We start from the raw sequence: 20816 nt of genomic DNA on the forward strand, positions 1-20816 counted from the left end.
ATATCAGTCTGCAATCAGAAAGTTTTATTGAATACCTCGTGTGTGTACTGTGTTTTACCAACAGTTATAGAGAAAATAAAGTAGAATATTCTTGCATTCCCTATTTCCTAGCATTATGATTAAACCACATGAAAGACTAGTCTTCGGCTTTTCTTTCTTTTCTTGCTTCGAATTTGGTGTTCAGCCCAGGGAATTCTGGCTTCTATTTCTGTTATTCTACTAAGTTGGTCCCCAGAGTTGCCAGAGATCTGGTTCATTAGATCCAATAGCTAAATCCCCACCTTCTCTGGTCTATAGCAAGGTGCTTTCTGTCTATAGCACACAGCACTGGTGACTGTCTCTTCTGTTTTGATGCTTATTACTTCCTTACCATTTTCTAGTCCCTTTTGGGCCTCTATGCATTTGATACACTGTGTGTACTGCTAGAGTGCCCTTCTCAATTGGCTTCTATCTTAGGAATCTTCTTTGTCAGGTGAATCCTAACTTTCTCTTTATTGGTTACAGTCATTAATCAAACATTAATAGCATATAACACTGTGCTGTGTGCCAGGAGTGTCTCATATAGACCTCACAGCACAGTGGATTTAAAATTTTTATATGAAACTTCCTGATTTTTATTTAACATTTTTTTTTTTTTTTTTTTTTTTTTTTTTTTTGCGGTACGCGGGCCTCTCACTGATGTGGCCTCTCCCGTTGCTGAGCACAGGCTCCGGACGCGCAGGCCCAGCGGCCATGGCTCACGGGCCCAGCCGCTCCGCGGCATGTGGGATCTTCCCGGACCGGGGCACGAACCCGTGTACCCCGCATCGGCAGGCAGACTCTCAACCACTGCGCCACCAGGGAAGCCCTATTTAACAGTTTTATTGAGTTATAGTTTGCATATTGAGTTATAGTGTATTTTTAGAGTTGTGCGATGCTCACCACTGTTCACTTTTAGAACATAGCCATCACCCAGAAGGATGTCTTGTGTCCCTCTGCAGTCACTCTTGTTCCCACCTTCACCTAGGTAGCCACTGATCTGCTTTCTGTCTATAGTTTTGCATTTTCTAAAAATTCAAATACATGGAATTATATAATATTTGGTCTTTTATGTCTGGCTTCTTTCACTTAGAATAATGTTTTTGAGATTGATTTATGTTGTTGCATGTATCAGTTTGTTGCCTTTTTTTGGCTGAGTAATATTCTGTTATATGAATAGAACACATTTTTGTCCGTTTACCAGCTGCTGGGCATTTGGATTTCCAGTTTTTGATTACTGTGAATAAGGCTGTTATGAACAATTGTGTATATGTCTTTGTATGGACATATATTATCATTTCTCTTGGGTATATACTTAGGAGTGGAATTGCCTCGTCATTTGATAACTACTGAACTTTTTAAGTACTAACAGGCTGTTTCCCAAAGCAGTTGTACCATTTTACATTCCCACTAGCAGCGTATGAGGGTTCAAATTTCTCCTCCTTCTCACCAATGCTTGTCAGATACATCTGTCTTTTTGATTACAGACATCCTAGCAGGTGGAAAGTGGTATCACGTTGTGATTAACGGTGTCTTTGAAGAACAAAAGTTTTAAATTTTAATTAACTCTAATTTATCAATTTTTTTCTTTTATGGATCAGTCTTCAGGAGACTGACATCTATGGATTATATCTCTTGAGCTTCCTTGACCTCTGCCTCGGGTTGGCTATTTGAAGACATGAGCAGCAGATCAGGCTGTTTATCCCAGCTCCACTTCCGTGCCTTGCTGCAGTTCTCGCGGTGGCCACAACCTTTTAGGGCGGTAGTAACTGTTGGGTCACCCGTGCTCCCCAGCTCTCTGTGTTCTTCCCACTCTGAGCCCCTTCAGGACCACAGTGGCCATGGCTTCCCACTGTTGTTAGTCCCTGGAAACCTTGCCATCCTCTGTTGGTCCTTTAACTCTGCTCATGTCTTTGTTATTTTCAGTCAAACATGTTTGAATGTGCCACTTTATCCCTGGTTAATTCTGACTGACATACTAATTTGGACTGAAAAGCATTTCTAAGGTAGGGGTTGGAAAACCATGGCCCATGGGCTAAATCTGGCCCAGTGCATGTTTCTGTAAATAAAGCTTTATTGAAACACAGCCGTGGCCATTTGGTTTTGTATTGTCTGTGGCTGTTTTTGTGCTACAAAGGCAGAGTTGAGTGGTTTTGATAGAGACTGTGTTCTACAAAACTGAAAATATTTACAGTGTGGCCCTTTAAAGAGAAAGTTTTCTGATCCTAGTTCTAATGCATATAAGGTAGCTCTCAGAATCTCCAGAAGGGCCAAAAGATATGGATAACCCAGGGAGGCAAAATGAGTCTGTTACAGACAAACCCTACTTCCACTACTGACCATTGCTGGCAATTGTGATGTTCTGGGATTGGCCCAGAAGTTCTTCTAGAGCTGTCCTAGAAGAACTGACACCGTTAGTTCCATGTTTGTCAATGAGATGTTACCTGCCTGCAGGGGTCCTGCCTCATATTGCTCTCACTTCTTTGAGAATGCCTGACTGGTGGAACTGAGGTCACATATATGTGCCCTGACTGCCAAGAAGTGTGGGAAATGTTCTTTTTTGTTTTCTGCCCTTGATAGTGGAGGGAAGCAAGATAGAAAGGAGTGTTGGAATATCATTTAGTGAGCCCACCTGCAGCATTTGCCATGACAGATACCAACCAGTATCAGTTATTTTTCTTTTTAACTTTCCAAATTATGACATTTATTCTTATTTTCTTCTCCTCACCGCCCACAAACCAAACAAATAAACAACAACAAAAAACCCTAAAAGAGTTATGTGTCAGGGAAGTACCCCATGTCATAGAAGATGGCAAGGGTTAAATCTGTCACAACTCCATCGATGCCAGAAGAGGACAGCAGGACTTCACTGATCAAAGGAAGACAGTTTACTGCTCTCAACAAAGCTAATAGTAGGAGCATCAGCACAGTAGCATCTTGAGTCCCACAAGGGGGCTGTGATTGGTCTATTTAGCCCCAACAAATACAGTGTGTGTGTCACAGTTAAGGAACACAGGGCTGTCAAGAACTGTGAAGGGTCTGAAACTTGTAAGCTAACAAGTTAGCCTCTCACTGTTTCAGTGGGTGCTGGTAGAAGATACAAGACTGCTGGGTCAGCGATGAAGGACAGTTTATTACAGCCGTAGCAAGATCAGAGTATCAGCATTTAAAAAAAATTTTATTGGAACATAGTTGATTTACAGTGTTGTGTTAGGTTCAGGTGTACAGCAAAGTGAATCAGTTATATGTATACATATATCCATTCTTTTTTTAGATTCTTTTCCCATATAGGCCATTACAGAGTATTGAGTAGAGTTCCCTGTGATATACAGTAGGTTCTTATTAGTTATCTATTTTATATATAGTAGTGTGTATATGTCAATCCCAATCTTCCAATTTATCTATCCCCCCAGAGTATCAGTAATTTTACCTTGATTTCCCAAGTCCCAGTTCCCATAGGTGATATGAAGAGGGTCAGGTGATACCTGCACATGCAGTGGTTTGCATCATGGGACAAGAACCCTGAGCTTTAGGGTTCTTCTTACATAATGAATCTTTTCTAACGGCTCTTACTTAGCACCCCTGCCTCTTGCTCCAGAGTGAGACACTACCCTGTTCTTCTAGGGCTGTTGGCTATACGGACACTTTTGCAAATAGAGTTTGAAAAAAAGGCAGTTCGTGCCTTGCTCACATGATGTGAGCACAAAATTTTTGCTAGCTAGGGCCAAGGATTCAGCACCTTTTTTAGCAAAGTAGCAAACAAACTAGTGCCCCTCCCTCAGGAAGCAAGTATATAATAGTCACACTATGGTTGCTTTTCTGTCTTAGTTGCCAATGTGACTAGTTACAGAAACAGCTCAGGATCAAGGGATGGTTTAGACTTTGCTGTTTGGAGCACTCAGCAAGGATGTTCGGGGTGCTCGGGCCCTGTGGTGAACTGTCTCTGCCCAAAGTGTAAAACTACCAATTATTTCCCTCTCTGATTCTCATAAACTCTCAGATTGACATGCCGTGTTCTAGTGCAGTTACTACTTGCATTTCACTAATCTGCTTCGTCTCATTAATAAGAATTGAGTCAGTTTTTGTGGTAGTGATTATATTAGCATGTTATTACAAGTAATAGATATTGATGTTATGCAATACAGTGGTTCAAATAGGGTGACTTTCAGATGTTCTCTTACATAACATCTGGCCATTTTAGGTTAGGGAGGCCAGTCTATTTCAAAGGACATGCAGGGACTCTGGATGTTTGTTGCTCTGCCATCGCCTAGGGTAGCGGTCCCTAACCTTTTTGGCACCAGGGACCGGTTTCATGGAAGGTAGTTTTTCCATGGACTGGGGTGTGTGGGGGGTGGTTTTGGGATGATTCAAGCGCATTACATTTATTGTGCACTTATTTCTATCATTATTACGTTGTACTATATAATGAAATAATTTACAACTCACCAGAATGCTGACGGGAAGCGGAGCTCAGGTGGTAATGCAAGTGATGGAGAGCGGCTGTAAATACAGATGATGCTTCGCTAGCTTGCCACTGCTCACCTCCTGCTGTGCGGCCTGAGGGTTGGGACCCTCGCCCTAGGGCATGGGTGGTCCAACTTTTCCTCTAAAGGCCCAATAGTAAATTAAGTTTTGTGGACTGTACTATTCAGCTCTACCATTGTAGCACAAAAGAAGCCATGGGCAATAAGTAAATGAATAAGTATGGCTGTGTTCCAATAAAATTTCATGTACAAAAACAGACACTGGGCTGGATTTGGCCTTCACTATAGTTTGCTGTCCCCTGCCCTAGGGATTACCTTAGTTTGCATAGTTAAATTTGGTTGCTGCAATATTTATGTTCCAGGTCAAGGGAAAGAACACGGTCAAAATTTAGAGAAATATGCTTGTGTTTAAGTTGTAGATGATTTGGAAGTTGTACATTTCACTTTCTGATCCCAGTGACATGAACTTATAACACAAGAGTGTCTGATAAATTTGATCCTACCCCTGCTGCTTTCTCTGCAGTTGTGGCTCGAGAATTTCTGTAGAGAAGAGCTTCAGGCAGCACAGGGCATGGGGAGTGGGGGCTTTGGGAGCTTGTCTTGGAGTACGTAAGAGGCTTGCTTGCTTTCCTTCCGTCTCTTTTTTTCTGTCTATCTTTCCTGTCTTTGCCTCCCTCCCTCCCTTCCCCTTTCCTTCTTTTCTTTCTCTTCCCCCCCCCCACCCTTTTAAATACTAGTTTGTATTTATTGTGTGTGTGTTGGGGAGAGATGGGCTCTATCCCTCCCCCCCATCTGTTGCCTCCCAGTACCTCTTAGCTCTGCCACTGCTCGCTTGTCAGAAATACTGGAGATGATTTCATCTCTCGGGTGTTTTTAGCTCCTTAGTTTCCGTAGATTCCTTTCCAAAGGCATTTGTTCAAGTTTTTCTTAAGCTAAAACCACACTCCAAACCCTTTCTCAGCTATCACTCTGCCTCTCCTAAACTCTACAACCCATCGTACCAACACCCTTGCCCCTGACCTTCCAAACGTACCTCAGTTTCTTCCCAGCTGTAGCCCACAATCCATTTCACTGTGGTCTCAGCTCATCAACATTGCTTTTGCTAAGGTTTTCCTCTCATACTTGGCATCTCATTCCCCCTCCTCCATCCCTCTGACTCTCCCTGGATGATTCTACCAGGGTCAGTGGTAGGAGAATATGGTTCTAGTCATGCTGCTCTGCCTTCTTTTGTTACTTGCCATATCCTCAGAAGCTCATTCCTGCCAAACAAAGACTAAAAAAACTTGGTTTTGGTTACAGGATTGATTCAGGGTCAATCCCTTTTGTGATGTGAAAACAAGATTGTAGAAAATGGGTTGGGAGTTTTACATCCGGCAAAAACCTTCTCTCTTTTTCCCTGTAATTTTTAATTTTTGGTTTTACCACTTCAAAAATTATATAAATTATAACAGCAGAAAAAATAGTAAAGTTACTAATCCCTCCATCTAAAAATAATCGTGAATAAATTTGTCATGATGCTACACATGTAGTTACACAAAATGGAATCAAAGCAAATGTAATATTTACTGACTTAAAAAAATTCTTTATTTTCTAAGGATCAAAATGCCTTTCTAGAAAGGATGTGCCAGAATACTAGTCTGTTGGCATTTGTATGTCTCTTTAGACCTCAGACACTTTGCATTAAATAGAAGAATTCTTTTTTCTTTAGAAATAGGGTTTTGTCTTATTTGAAAAAGATTTTTTTCCCAGTTCTTCAAATTAAGATTGATGCAGTTGGCATTCCTTTCTTTCACTTTTCAGTCTTTAAGGGTACTTTTTGTTTGTTGGTGATGTTTGGGAATTTGGTTAGATTTGGTAGATGCTAAAGTCTGACCAGATTGTGTGAGGTATTGCTATTCTCAGGCAAGGAGGGCGTCTAGTATGTATTATGTCCTATAGGTAATCAACCCACTGTTTTGTTTGCATTGAAGGATGTCACAAGGAAAAACTCAAGTATTCATGGACATGGTAAATAGTGCCCATGTGACTGCAGATCTTATTGACTGATAGGTTTCAAAAAAAAAAATCTCCTAGCATGAAAAAACATCTTTAAAGCTGCTTGTCTTTCCTATTTTTCTCAGTTTCTATTTGTTTAGAAGGTATTTAAAAACTTTCCCTCTCAGATCTGGCCTAGTGTACTTTTTAAACTAAGGTGCAACCTATTTGATAAGGTTAGGGACCAAGCAGAGTTATCTTTTTATCATATCTTAGGCATCTAATGGACTAATATGAAATTTTCCATTAACTCAAAGTTTTAAAATTGAGGCACAATTTTTAACCTATTTATGTCTAAGCATTTAAGTTAATTAAACAGAAAGTCAATAAGGAAGGTGATTTTTTTTCAGTCCTGTAAATTGAAAAGCACATCCTTTGTTCTGCTAGATCATTATTTGGAAAATAAAAGGCTGATACAAGTAATCTTCCTCTATTTAAAGAATAAAAAATTTTCCAAATATAAAACTAAATGCTTGAGGAGGAAACTAATAATCTTTAAAACCCCTATTGGAAACTTTTCTATTGGAAAAGTTTGTGAAGACTAACTCCTTTACTTAGTATTGCTACTTAAAATCTTCTGTTTTTCTGTTTGAAACTTGTAGTCAGCAATATTGTGGTTAATTGATTAATTCAGGTTAAGCTTTCCATGATTGTTATATTTTCCTTTTACTATTGAAATATATAGAAAAGGAATCAATATTTTTCAAGATACTGAAATTTTTTTTTTTTTTTTTTAAGATACTGAAATTTTTGAGACAGATACATCTAGTCAGTGTAGGTGAAGATAAGTCATTCTTGGGGCTTCCCTGGTGGCGCAGTGGTTGAGAATCTGCCTGCCAATGCAGGGGACACGGGTTCGAGCCCTGGTCTGGGAAGATCCCACATGTTGCGGAGCAACTAGCCCTGTGAGCCACAACTACTGAGCCTGCGCGTCTGGAGCTTGTGCTCCACAACAAGAGAGGCCGCGACAGTGAGAGGCCCGCGCACCGCGATGAAGGGTGGTCCCCGCTTGCCGCAACTAGAGAAGGCCCTCGCACAGAAACAAAGACCCAACACAGCCAAAAATAAAAAAATATATATTTTAAAAAAGATAAGTCATTCTTCAGAAGAGCCTTTGCACTGCTTGAATGCAGTTTGTTTTGTATTATTAAAGAAATAATAATCACCGTAGTCATTTAGAGCAACAATAACAACAAAATTGAAATTGAGTTTCAAAAGTTGTTTTAAACTATCCTTTCATGGTTGACTCAGAAGTATGTCCTTGGGAACTAAGGCAGCAGAGGGTTCTAGTTTTTTTCTTTCAAATGGCTTTGCCAAGCATTTTTGCTAGTACTGACCCTGTGCTAGACTGTGGGCTTGAGATGTTAATATAGGCCTTTACCCTAAAGTAAGGTTTGTTTCTGAGAAATAGAAGAAAAGAAACCAACCAACCCCTTTAGAAACAGCATGTTTTGCCTTTCTTTGTAAAGTCCCTAAGTAGTTTTTAAAAATTTTTTTGCGGTACGTGGGCCTCTCACTGCTGTGGCCTCTCCCGTTGTGGAGCACAGGCTCCGGACGCGCAGGCTCAGCGGCCATGGCTCATGGGCCTAGCCGCTCCGCGGCATATGGGATCTTCCCGGACTGGGGCACAAACCCGTGTCCCCTGCATCGGCAGGCGGACTCTCAACCACTGCGCCACCAGGGAAGCCCCCCTAAGCAGTTTTGACCTGCTTTTGGAAGGGATATTTTTTTTTTTTTTTGCTGTACGCGGGCCTCTTACTGTTGTGGCCTCTCCCGTTGCGGAGCACAAGATCCAGACACAGAGGCTCAGCGGCCGTGGCTCACGGGCCCAGCCGCTCCGCGGCATGTGGAATCTTCCCGGACCGGGGCACGAACCTGTGTCCCCTGCATCGGCAGGCGGACTCTCAACCACTGCGCCACCAGGGAAGCCCTTGACCTGCTTTTGATGTATTTATTTGAATGGTTATTCAAACAGTATTAATGATCTGCTAAAATGTTAGGCTCTGAGCTAGATTCTCAGTATGTTTACAAAGAGTTTGTGATAACAGGAAAAATGCCTATTATGATGATAGTTAAAAAACAAAAGGATGCAAAATTATATATGCAGTTTGGTTACAAAAGTATATTTAGAGAAAAGACTGGAAGTAAATAAGTCAAAATATTATTAGGATTCCCCTCCTTTTTAACTTTTTTTTTTTTTTGGTGGTACGCGGGCCTCTCACTGCTGCGGCCTCTCCTGTTGCGGAGCACAGGCTCCGGATGCGCAGGCCCAGCGGCCATGGCTCACGGGCCCAGCCGCTCCGCGGCATGTGGGATCTTCCCTGACCGGGGCACGAACCCGTGTCCCCTGCATCAGCAGGCGGACTCTCAACCACTGAGCCACCAGGGAAGCCCCTTTTTAAACTTTTTGATGCCTATTTATTATAGAAAATTTGGACACAGGGATGCATGTGTATATATTTTAATCCCCCTCCCCACCATGTACAACTCTCAGTTGCCATATGTATTGCTAAGATTGGAGATTTAATTTAGTGTAGCTTTCTACCTCAAAGACAGTGGCTTAACATGAAAATTATTAAATAAACAGTCATCCAAGTGTATCTATGAATTTAAAAGCTTGTAGCAATAAAACTGTGCTGGGAGAGATTTTTTAAGAAAAGGAATTTAAGACACAACTTCTGCCTTGCAGGACCTTATGATCTGGAAAAGGAGAGTGTATAAATTGTAACAGACATAATCTGTAAAGGAGTCAAAATGACATTACTGGCCAGGATGCGATTAAATGCCAAAATTTGCACCTTGTACTACTGGAGTTCAGAGTAAAGGAGATTTCATCTGAAGACCCAGTGGTAGAAGTAGAACTTTAAATGCATCTTTAATAATAGGTAGTACCTGGCGGGAAATAAGATATACAGAGTAAGTGTAGATTTAACTTTAAATACTTTATCCCCACCTGACTAATGCACTTTTTTTTTTTTTTTTTTTTGCAGTACATGGGCCTCTCACTGCTGTGGCCTCTCCCGTTGCGGAGCTCAGGCTCCGGACGCGCAGGCTCAGCGGCCATGGCTCACGGGCCCAGCCGCTCCGCGGCATGTGGGATCTTCCCAGACCGGGGCACGAACCCGTGTCCCCTGTGCCACCAGGGAAGCCCCTGACTAATGTATTTTTTTTCAAAGGATTGTTCAGTATTCAATTTCTTTCTTATAGAAAAAACCCACAACCACAATTACAAAAGCAAAATTGCTGTTGTAAAAAATTGCTGAACTGGGCAGAGGGCAGTAGAAGAGGGGGCATTCTGGTCTGAGGGGAGAAGAGCAACTTGAAGTTGGGAATAAGCAAGATATAAAGGAGAGCCTTGCTTTGAACATGGGAATATTTAGGATCCTTTTGCGAGCTTGGCTGCCTTTCCTTGGGTGTTATTAAAGAAATTAAACTGCATAGATTTGAGTCTTTTATATTAAGATATTGATCTATTAATCCCTTGGGTAGCAAGTATCTTTAACCTTTCAATACACAATATAATTTTTTACTTAGTTTGAAAATATTTATTGAATAGATAAAGAGAACTCTGAGCTTTCTAAAAGGTGACTTGATTTTTTTTTTGATAGACCTCATTTAAAACAATGCTTCTTTAAAAACTACTTTACATCTGAAGAATATAACTTAGCAATACTCAAGAATATTTTCCACCTTAGACTTTTTGGAGGAGGGTCATACATGTCCAGGCATATGAATGTGTTCCAGTTTTTAATGTCTGCCTTGTAAAATAAATTTAAACGGAGTTTAAATTTATTTAAACTTACACTGGAAAACTTAGGAAAAGCCGTTTCAAAAATACATGAATCCCTTTCATCATTTTAAAAGAATAGATTTCTTTTAGAAGTAAGGAATTTATTTTGTATTGAATGCCTAGCCTTTCTTAAGCAAAAATAGATTTGAAACAGTGTGTAGTAAGTAGTCTTAAAAATGGAGCATATATTCCTGAATTTGGAGTAGGTTTAGAACTGAATGCACATATCATTTCTTTTACGAATAAAGGTTAAAATGGGTGAGGATCAAATGTGAGAGTATTTAAATGAATCTCAAGATTTTCTGGCTCATGTGTAGTGATACTGAACTCTTTAGTCCTGGGCTTTAATTTGTGCCTGGTGCTGACCTGATGCTGTGCAGGGACACTCACTGCATCCCTTCATTCAGTTTCTCTAATTATCCCCACTTCCGGGGGAGCTTGCTTAGAACTGGGCATGAGTGCTTGTTATGAAAATATTGGGCTACCCTGGCTACAGGTAACAGAGTAGTTTTTGATATAAGGTTTACATATAGATGAACTGAATAGGAGGCTAAAGTTGTTTGCTGTGATTTTACTTAATCAAATTTGTATGAATATTATGGAAATTATCTGGTTAGTGGATTAGGCTTGTAATTAATGAAATCATGGTTAATATAGCTCCTGAGCTTATTTGTTACATTGTAATTTCTTAGTGCATGTTCAGAGAGAGATCTGACTACATAAATGATATGGGAAACACTCAGATTTGCAATTTGTGTATACTTGCAGATGAAGATAGTTCTTTTTGCTGGGAGGATCTGTTAATGCAGAGATTTGTCTCTTCAGGTTCACGTGAAAATGGCGGATGAGGCGGTCTGTGTTGGCCCAGCTCCCACCAGTAAAAGCTACCTCAACATGGATGCCATCATGGAAGCCATTAAGAAAACCGGGGCCCAAGCTGTGAGTCTGAATGAATCTGTCTACTGCAGCTGTTTCATATGTAGTGAGCAGAACACTAGAGTTTGTATTTAAAAAAAAAAAATAAGAAAGAATGATTGAAAATGCTGTTGCAGTTCATGTCACATGAGTTAAATGTGGCCGAATTCGCTACTGGAAATCAGAGGCTTTGTAGCATCTGACAGTGTTGGTTACTGATCCTGCAGGTGGCTGCTGGATTCAGCTTTCACACCAGGGAGCAGTTTCAGTTCATTTCCAGATTTGCTAGGGGGGAAAAAAAAAGAAATCCCAATTAATTTTGAGAATTAACCCTTTTAGTGTTATAAGAGTATTAAAAAAATATGTATTACAAGCAGGATCCAAAAGACCCTGTTTTAATCATTTAAAAATTATGTATGCCTTGTTATACTTCCAGAAATAAAAATGATGCAATTGGTAATTGTTTTAGTTTGATAGTGTCAATGGAATATACATAATTACATGGAGAAATCAGTAATTCTCCCCACCCCCAATTCTGTTTGGAGTGGAATCCAATGAAAAAACTGGGTTCTGACATCAGGAATAGTGTTTTGTTATAGTCAGGAAGAGTGTTTTGTTATAGTTGTTGTTGTTGTTGTTGTTGTGTGTGTGTATGTATGTGTATGTTTTTATCAGAGAACTAATTACATGTAATGTTAAAAAAAACTACGTAGAGTTATCTCTAAAATTGGATGGAAGCAGCCAACACCAGCAGTTAGCCTGGAGTGCTTCACTTAGTGTTCACATTTCTTTTGAAAGAAATGTTTTAGTAAGATGCATGTTTAAATAAAAAACTGAATTCATGAACCCATATTATGTTACAGTTTACTAGCAGAGTTAATGCAGGTAAAACTCTTTTAACTATAGATTATCAGAATACAATCTTTAGTTGAATGTTTATATGAAATGAAACTGTTGGAGTGAAACTCTTTTCCTGTGATGTAGTAGTGTAAATTATTCTGTACCATGTTCATAAAGCTTAGTCTAGCATTTAAAAAAATCTTAAATGTGTAGATACTTCTAGATTAGATTATGATACTGACTCATTTAGAAATTTGACTTATAGCAGAATTATTTTCCTAGAAATATCTTCAATACTGACTGATAGTAGGGTGGCTAAATTTATGTTTGGTCAAAAGTTACTTGGTTAGAACAGGATGGTAGGATTTAAATTGTTGCAACGTGGCTTGTGAGAGAGGAGAGCGTGAAGTGGTTGTGACTGGCTGAGTGGGATGAGGAGGGAAAGAAGAGTAGATATTAGAAGAAAAATGAATTCAGAGAATGATGAAAAGGTAAAACCAAACTTTGATTTTAGTTAGGTTTGACAAAAACTGTTCATTGGGTAGTGGCTGAATATATTAATATTGTCAGGAATAAAATACGTTCATTGGCTTAGTAGCCAGGGTTTGGGAAAGTAGCAGTTCCTGGTTCTGTAAAGAAAGGGGAAATAAGAGTTTTTCATCCATCTTGTGAAAGGTTTCCTTTAACATAATTCTTTGACCCACTAGCTGTTAGAAAATTCTCCAGACTTGTGGCCAAAGTTAGTCTCAGAAAAAGTGGGGAGAGTTTGGGTTGGGTTGAATTGCATAGCCAAGTGCAGGTGTGATGGGAGACGGCCCCGACTGTGGTTAAGACAGGTAGCGTGCTACAAGTGAGTATAAAGTAGGCTATTTCTTGGCGTTTGGGTCCGAACTCAGGAGAACTGAGTTAGAGCTGATCAGTACGTTAGAGTCAGTAACCTTACTCCAGGGCCCTTGAACAATAAACATGTTAATGCTCTTTCTGTTGTGCTTACTGTAAAGGTTTTGCAAATTGGTAAAACTGAAAGTGCTTTTTGTTTTCATTTCTAAGGTACATCCAGGTTATGGATTTCTTTCAGAAAATAAAGAATTTGCCAAATGTTTGGTAAGTTTGTAAGGAACCAGAAACTGTTAACTTATATTTCAGAAAGCAGCGTAACGGTGTTGCTTTTGTAAATATGGGTAGTGATGAGTTATAGACTTTTCATTGACCCAACGATTCTTTGAAAATAGTTTGGGAAAAGTGAAGACTTTTATTCTGTAACCTAAGTCTTGATTTGAAGCGTGAAAATGGAAAAGTTGTAAAATCACCATTACACCTAATGAATGATACCTAGTTTATAACATGGGTGGACTTTGACTTTTAAAATTAAACACTTCAGACTTTTAGCCAAATACATCAGGGAGTCCAGTGATTCATTAATTATTTACCATGAGCATAGAATGTGAAGCCAGAAGTAAGATTCTGTTTTTTCCCTTTTATTGCATATTATGGCATTTAATATCAAATCTTACTACTGCCTCTATTTTGGGAAATTTTTTTCTTTTTTTTATGACAGGAGTATCCTCCTGATATCACCATCCTGACTAGGTGCATGACCCTATATTTGCTATTAAACTGATTTTCCAGGTGTATTTATAACTACATTCAAGATGGTACTGAAAGCTTAGTTTTCAGGTACTAAAATATGATATTGATAATGTTTTGAAAAGCTCATTAGATTATCTCAGGTATTAAGTTAACTTAATATTTTAATATATTATACTTTGTTTCTGTGATATGCTTATATTTTGTTCTTCCATGTATTCAGAATTATTTATGAATGCAATTACCATTTTCAAGATGAAATTTTCACTTAAAATTCATAAATTTAATTTGGACAATTCTTAAGATCATAGAATTCTAGCCCAGAACGATCTGTTTTAACCAATTTACTTTATAGATTAAAAACTAAGGCCTATAGATTAAACTAAGGCCTAAAGAAGTTGTGACGTAAAGTCACGCAGGTGGATAATAGTAACACATGTCTGGAGAGGTGTATTAGGTGTAAGTATCCAAAGGTCCAGGTGGACCAGGTTTTGTGCAGTATATCCACATTTTCCTGTTTATACCCCTTTTTATTATCTTCTAGTTTGAAATTTTGGCTGAGGTTCTGTCATTATGTAAGAAAATGATTTGAATATAATACATTTTAAATGTATTTGTACAATATAATATATTTAAGTTTGTATAGGTGAGGAGTCTCTAAACTGTGGTCCACGGGCCAAATGCAGCTGCTGCCTGTTTTTGTAAATTAAGTTTTATTGGCACACAGCCCTGCTTGTTCACTTACCTCTTGTCTGTGGCTGCTTTTGCTCTAGAACAGCAGAGTTGCGTAGCTATAGCAGAGACCGAATGGCCTGTAAATAAATATTCACTGTATGGCCCTTTATAGAAAAAGTTTGCCGGCTCCTGGTATAGATGAATATCTGAGTCCGGGAGAAGTGAAATTATATGGCAAGTATATTTATTCATGCATTTATTCAGTCATTAAAAAGGGCTTATTTGATAGCCATGTTCAAGGCATTTGAGAACGATATAAAAATGAATTGGGTGTGCCGCCTGCTCATGAGGAGCTCACAGTCATGTTGTGGAAAATAAGTCAGCTGCCCAAATGACTTCAGGGAAAAAATATTACGAAGAAGTTCAAATTCTCCGTAAATGAAGATAAGATTGTGCCGTCAGGGGTTTCATGTTAGAGAAAAGGGTATAAAATGTATGACCACCTTCCTTTCTCATTTGCTTTTCTAATTTTATCTCCTCCATTTCCCTTTATCAATGCTATGCCTTAGGCAAACCAGACAGCATGCTATTCCCAAATGTGGCTGGTTCTCTCCTGTTCTGTCTTTTCCATCACTCTCCTCAGTGGTCACACCTGTCCCCTGGTTCCACATTTCTTACTACTGTCTATTCTTAAAAGCACAGTTCATGTTACCCCTACCAGGCTAGTTTTCCGTGTTCTTCTGGTGAGAAGTAATCTCTTGCCTCTGTCTTCTAGAGCATTTAATTTTTTTTTTCCTTATCTGGCATACCACCTTCCATATTATGTAAAAATTGTTTCTGTATTTTAATGTCCTCTTAAGGTAAGAGACTTGGTCTTCTCATTCTTTGTTTCCCCTTTGTTTTATATTCTAATGATTTCTACGTAGTGAGTTCAATGAATGTTATGGAAAGATTAAGTAAATATTATTAGATTAAGAATTATGGAACAATAACCTGCAAGAAAACTTTCCTCCTGTCACAGAAGGGACTGTTTTGTAACTAGAAAGTGGTATTGCCATGTGTTTTTTATTCACCACAAAAATATGTAGCTGGTGATAACTAACCTCTCTTTTTGTGCATCATGGCAACATTCTTATTTGGGATATAATTTTCCTAGCTTAAAAACTTTTCCCATTGGAGTATGCCATTTAAAATGGACCTTTTGAAATATCTGGCTATAGCTGGTGAGTTCCATAAAAATAACAGTGAAATAAAATTGCATACAGATTTTGTTGTGCATATCAACATTGTGTGGTTGGTGACGAACCATTGAAGATTGATAGTTATTGTCTCAAACTGGGAATATTCTTAGAATCTGATTTCTAAGATAGTGGTAATAGATTACTATGTTGGCAGCAACTTTTGGCAAGAAAGATGAGCAGAATATGGAAAAGAAATCTTTTTTAAAGTTTATTTTTGGCTGTCATTGGGTCTTCGTTGCTGCGCTCGGTCTTTTTCTAGTTGCGGTGAGCGGGGTCTACTCTTCCTTGCGGTGCATGGCCTCTAGGTGTGCGGGCTTCAGTAGTTGTGGCTCGCGGGCTCTAGAGCGCAGCCTGTGTAGTTGTGGCGCATGGGCTTAGTTACTCCGCGGCTTGTGGGATCTTCCCGGACCAGGGTTCCAACTCATGTCCCCTGCATTGGCAGGCGGGTTCTTAACCACTGTGCCACCAGGGAAATCTGGAAAAGAAATTTTTAAAGTTTAATACTGTCGAGTTCCTTTTACTATAACTTATGTATGCTGTAACTTATGTTTGAAATGTAATCAAATGTGGAGGTTCCCCCCCCATTAATTTCTGGTTCTGTTTGTTGTTTCTTTTTCTTTAAATTGCTGTTCAACGATCAGCATAATATTTACTTTCTTTATAGAAAAACTATTTGTGCCTTATCATCTGGTATATTGTTTTTAGTTAACAGCTTTGAATAAGATGATTTCTTGAATTTTTTTTCTGAGTTTGTGCTATTTATTTGCTTTAGAAAGTACCATAAGCCAATTGTTAAAAGCATTCTAAACTTTGTATGCTTTCTTTACAAGACTAATTATTCTTTTTTTTGTGGTACATGGGCCTCTCCCGCTGTGGAGCACAGGCTCCGGACGCGCAGGCTCAGCGGCCATGGCCCACGGGCCCAGCTGCTCCGCGGCATGTGGGATATTCCCCGACCAGGGCACGAACCCGTGTCCCCTGAATCAGCAGGCGGACTCTCAACCACTGCACCACCAGGGAAGCCCAAGACGAATTATCCTTTACGCTTAATTTACACGAAATGGGATCAGATTGTATAGAATCCCTACTGTACATGATTTAAACAAAATCATGTCTTTGCTTAAACAATTAATGGAAAATTCAAAGCTACAAATAATCCTTATAAAGAATAGTAATTTTCAGTAATTTTAATATGCTGAGCACACATTTTATTTCCAAAATGTTTTTCATTCTGTATTTCCCCTCTGGGCTCCTTGTATTCTGAGCAGTAAAGGAACAGTGGTGGAAGGCTGTGAGGACTGTTAGAGTTAAGAAAAGAAATTCTTTTGGAGTTTACGAAAGGGGTTTGAAAAGTTAAACTGTCTGCCCCTGGAAAAAGTGGTTTAAAGATTAAATGAGATTTAAAGAGATTTCATAGTGTTTTTAGTTATCTTTCTGGTTTTTATGTGTATGTTTTTTCATGTTATCATATCATATTTTAATGCAGCACAGAATTATAAGTTACAGTAGTTACCTTTATGAGAAATTTATGTTAGATTTAATAATTTGTGTTTCATGTATGGGTCTTATCCATGTATTTAGAAGATATGTGTATATATGCATACAGATAGTGTTTTCTATCCAGAATGCTCAGCATTGAGGGTGGAGAAGGGAACTGTGGGAAGCAGTTGAGGTTTGATGATTGTATTTTTTTATCACCTTTTGTTGGAGACTTTTTAGCAAGGTAAGGAATGTAACTACTTCAAAAACAATAATGAGATTTTTTTTATCCATTGGATTAACCAAACTTTTAAAAAATAGCTGTAACATCCAGTGTAGACAAGTGTACAGGAAGTGTCTTGTTCTTGGGAGTATAAATTATTTCAGCCCCCTTTTATCTTTTTTTTTTGTTCCAGAAATTTGCTGGTATTACCAAAATTTAAAACGTATATATTCTTTGACTCAACATTTCCACTCTTAAGAATTTCACCTACAAAGATGTACTTTAAAAATGTTCATTGTAAGGTTCATAATAGCGAAATTGGGAAATAGCTCAAGTTTTTTCATCTTTAAAATGAAGAGAATGACACCTACCCTGTAGGGTTGTTGTGAAAGTTAGAAACAACATGTTTAAAGAACTTAGCACAGAATCTGGCATTGATAAGATAAGGCAAATCACCTTATCATTACAGGTGTTAGTTAATAATTATTACTTCAGTAGATGGGGAGAGCTACTGAAGAGTTTTTTTTTTTTTTTCTTTCTTTTTTTGAGAATGAGATAGTTAAAATTAGCATTTTGGGGAAATTAATCTGATAGTTTTAATGTGTATTTTGTGGGTTTAGATTTTTTTTTCTTGTTGAGATTAATAATCTGATAATATTATATTCCTATACACACACGCATGATAATGTAGTTTACAAAATACTTTGACATATATGATTTCATTTAATTCATGCAACCATTTAACAAAAAGAAAACTGAGACTCAGGTGCAGTGACTTGCCAACAGTCACACTATATTGGTAAGTAATAGAATCAGGACTTGACCTAGGTTGGCTGACCATAAGTACAGAGCACTTAAAAAAAATACTGTACCCTGGTTTGCTTAGTTGGAAAGAGTGAGAAACCAAACAGTGAAAACCAAATAACTGTAGGGAACTTAGCCAAAGCCCATAGAAATCTGTTCCCGCACTTTATAATAACAGAGGCAGCACATGATCAGTTTGTGTAGATAGAAATTTGAAGAAAGCCTTTTGCTAGGTCATCGGTCTTCTGTCGTGAGGTTGTAATCCATGGTGTGTTAGAGTTGTGAAATGTGCTTTAAGTACTTGGCAACTGATAATAAAATTATGAAGTTATCAGGTTTTCTAATGATGTTATTTAACAATATTTTTGTTCTTAAAATAGTTTAGAGTGAATTTAAAACGATCAATATGATACCCTATTCACTCATATTTGAAAAAAACTTTTTCTTGAGTAGGAAAAAAAAGAGCCGTAGACCTTGCAAGCCCAAATTTGTTTATAACTCCTATTTTATCTACATAGGCTGTGATCTGAGTAGCTACTGGAAGTATGTTTTGTGTGTGACATATGGCGTGGCTTAAGAAAGGTTAATACTACACTGTATTTTGTAGACATCTAGTTTTAACTACATAGATATTCTTTACATTAACATTATTAGAATTTCCATTTTGGACACAGGTCTTTGATTTTATTATGTTAAAGTGAAAAAAATTTGAGAATGTAAAATCTTCAGAAGCTTAAGTCACATGTATACATTGAAAAATAAGGTTTCTTCCATCTGTGAACCTCTGACCCCAGCTCCCAGTTTAAATTCCTAGAGACTGCCACTGGAGTCTGGAGCACACACATGCGTGTGTGTTTGCCTGCTAGAATTTGCTGTAGATTTGTTATACAGGGTACTCTTATTTGCTGAAGTAGGATTTTGTTTGTTCATAAGAAAAGAAGTGGCACAGAACTTCTCTGCCCTTCCCCAGGCTCTTAAAAATAGGTGTGGAACACCTACCTGCAGAAATACTTGCAACATTCTTATTTAATCTTTATGACAATCTGTGGTGTATTATGATTTATAGAAGAGAGAACAATCTCAGAATAAATGACTTGCCCAATGTCACATAGCTAGAAAATGAGAGTATAGTTTCTTACAAAAGTCTTCGACTATAAATCCCATGCTCAGTAAATGTTCCAAACTACTTCTAAGATGAATTGGAACTAGACTGGATTGTTAGTGTTTTGTTTTTAATTGATAGCTTTGGCTGGCACCTTTTTTTTTGCTGTTGGTGGAAGTTGTTCTCTTTCTGCTCCCTTTTTCCCCCTCATTGGTGTACCATTGTTAAGGTCTAAAAACAGAGTATTTCTTTTGTTTTTTTTGGTCTTGTGATCTTGGATGCCAGTGAAAGTAACTGTCTTCACTTGGTTTTGCCGACTTTATAGGTAAAGTACAATACTTGAGTGAGCTTGTAGAGCTACAGAAGAGTCACTGATGCCTTTTTGCTCTCTGGGATATTCTTATGTTGAATTAATAATGTCTCCCTGAATTTAGAGGAGAAATTTGGTGACTCTACCCTTTTGACAGCAATTTTGTAATATGTTTTAAATTGTGACTTTAAATATGTCATGTTCAAAAGGCTTAATGAATACCTATGAAACAAGCTTCATAAAACCCTTATCATAACAGAATGTCCTTTGAGATGTTTGAGAACATGTTGGATTAGAGTTCAGCTTCTAGACTGTTTGTTGAAGAATTTGAAGATGATGCTGAGTAGAAATGCTCTAAAGTGGATACCTGAAAAAGAAAAATCTATTTTTAGGGAGTCTTTAAGGATGTAGATAAGGCAGATACATTTAGAGTTGTGGGGTTTGGCGGGTGATTTCAATAGGAAGGTTAAGAATCTGGGATTTGATGAGGCTGGAATTTTCTGCCCTTTGCTTGAGGTTAAAATAGTTTGAATTTTATACTTGAGCTTTCCTTCTCCCTCTCCTTTCCCTCCCCTGCAGTATTAGCACAGTCTGGAGTCAGAGTTAAAATTCTTGCTCTGCCACTTCATATCCCTGTGATCTTGGACAAGTTGCTTAATGTTTGACTCTGAAGACTCTCAAGTGTCTTATGCTTACTGTTGGCAGGATTTGTTTTTCTCCATCTGACTCTTTATATTGAAAACATGTCTCCTGTAGCCAGCATGTTGTTGGGTCATGATTTTTTTTTTTTTTTAATATATCTTGGAGTATAATTGCTTTACAGTGGTGTGTTAGTTTCTGCTTTATATCAAAGTGAATCAGCTATACATATACATATATCCCCATATCGCCTCCCTCTTGCGTCTCCCTCCCACCCTTCCTATCCTATCCCTCTGGGTGGCATAAAGCACCAAGCTGATCTCCCTGTGCTATGCCACAGCTTCCCACTAGCTATCGATTTTACATTTGGTAGTGTATATATGTCCATGCCACTCACTTCGTCCCAGCTTACCCTTCCCCCTCCCCGTTGTCCTCAGGTCCGTTCTCTATGTCTGTGTCTTTATTCCTGTCCTGCCCCTGTGTTCTTCAGAACCTTTTTTTTTGTTTTTCTAGATTCCATACATATGTGTTAGCATATGGTACTTGTTTTTCTCTTTCTGACTTCACTCTGTATGACAGACTCTAGGTCCATCCACCTCACTACAAATAACTCAATTTTGTTTCTTTTTATGGCTGAGTAATATTCCATTGTGTATATGTGCCACATCTTCTTTA

General features: G+C 38.4%; 1 protein-coding gene across 3 annotated transcripts in view; it reads left to right on the plus strand.

Moving 5' to 3' along the window:
* PCCA (propionyl-CoA carboxylase subunit alpha) overlaps positions 1-20816 on the plus strand; it is a 355051-nt gene that overhangs the window by 42719 nt on the left and 291516 nt on the right. For 2 of the 3 annotated variants that reach the window (XR_004346661.1, XM_032611120.1), the window contains exons 5-6: positions 11152-11265; positions 13132-13185. Coding sequence is in view for 2 of the 3 variants with exons in the window: in XM_032611120.1 (XP_032467011.1) it covers positions 11152-11265; positions 13132-13185 (168 nt within the window). In the remaining variant the exon portion in view is untranslated. The remainder of the gene's footprint in view (positions 1-11151; positions 11266-13131; positions 13186-20816) is intronic. The other variant, XM_032611119.1, reaches the window with a different exon arrangement.

This window comes from Phocoena sinus, chromosome 18 (assembly GCF_008692025.1).
Source record: "Phocoena sinus isolate mPhoSin1 chromosome 18, mPhoSin1.pri, whole genome shotgun sequence".
Taxonomy (NCBI): domain Eukaryota; kingdom Metazoa; phylum Chordata; class Mammalia; order Artiodactyla; family Phocoenidae; genus Phocoena; species Phocoena sinus.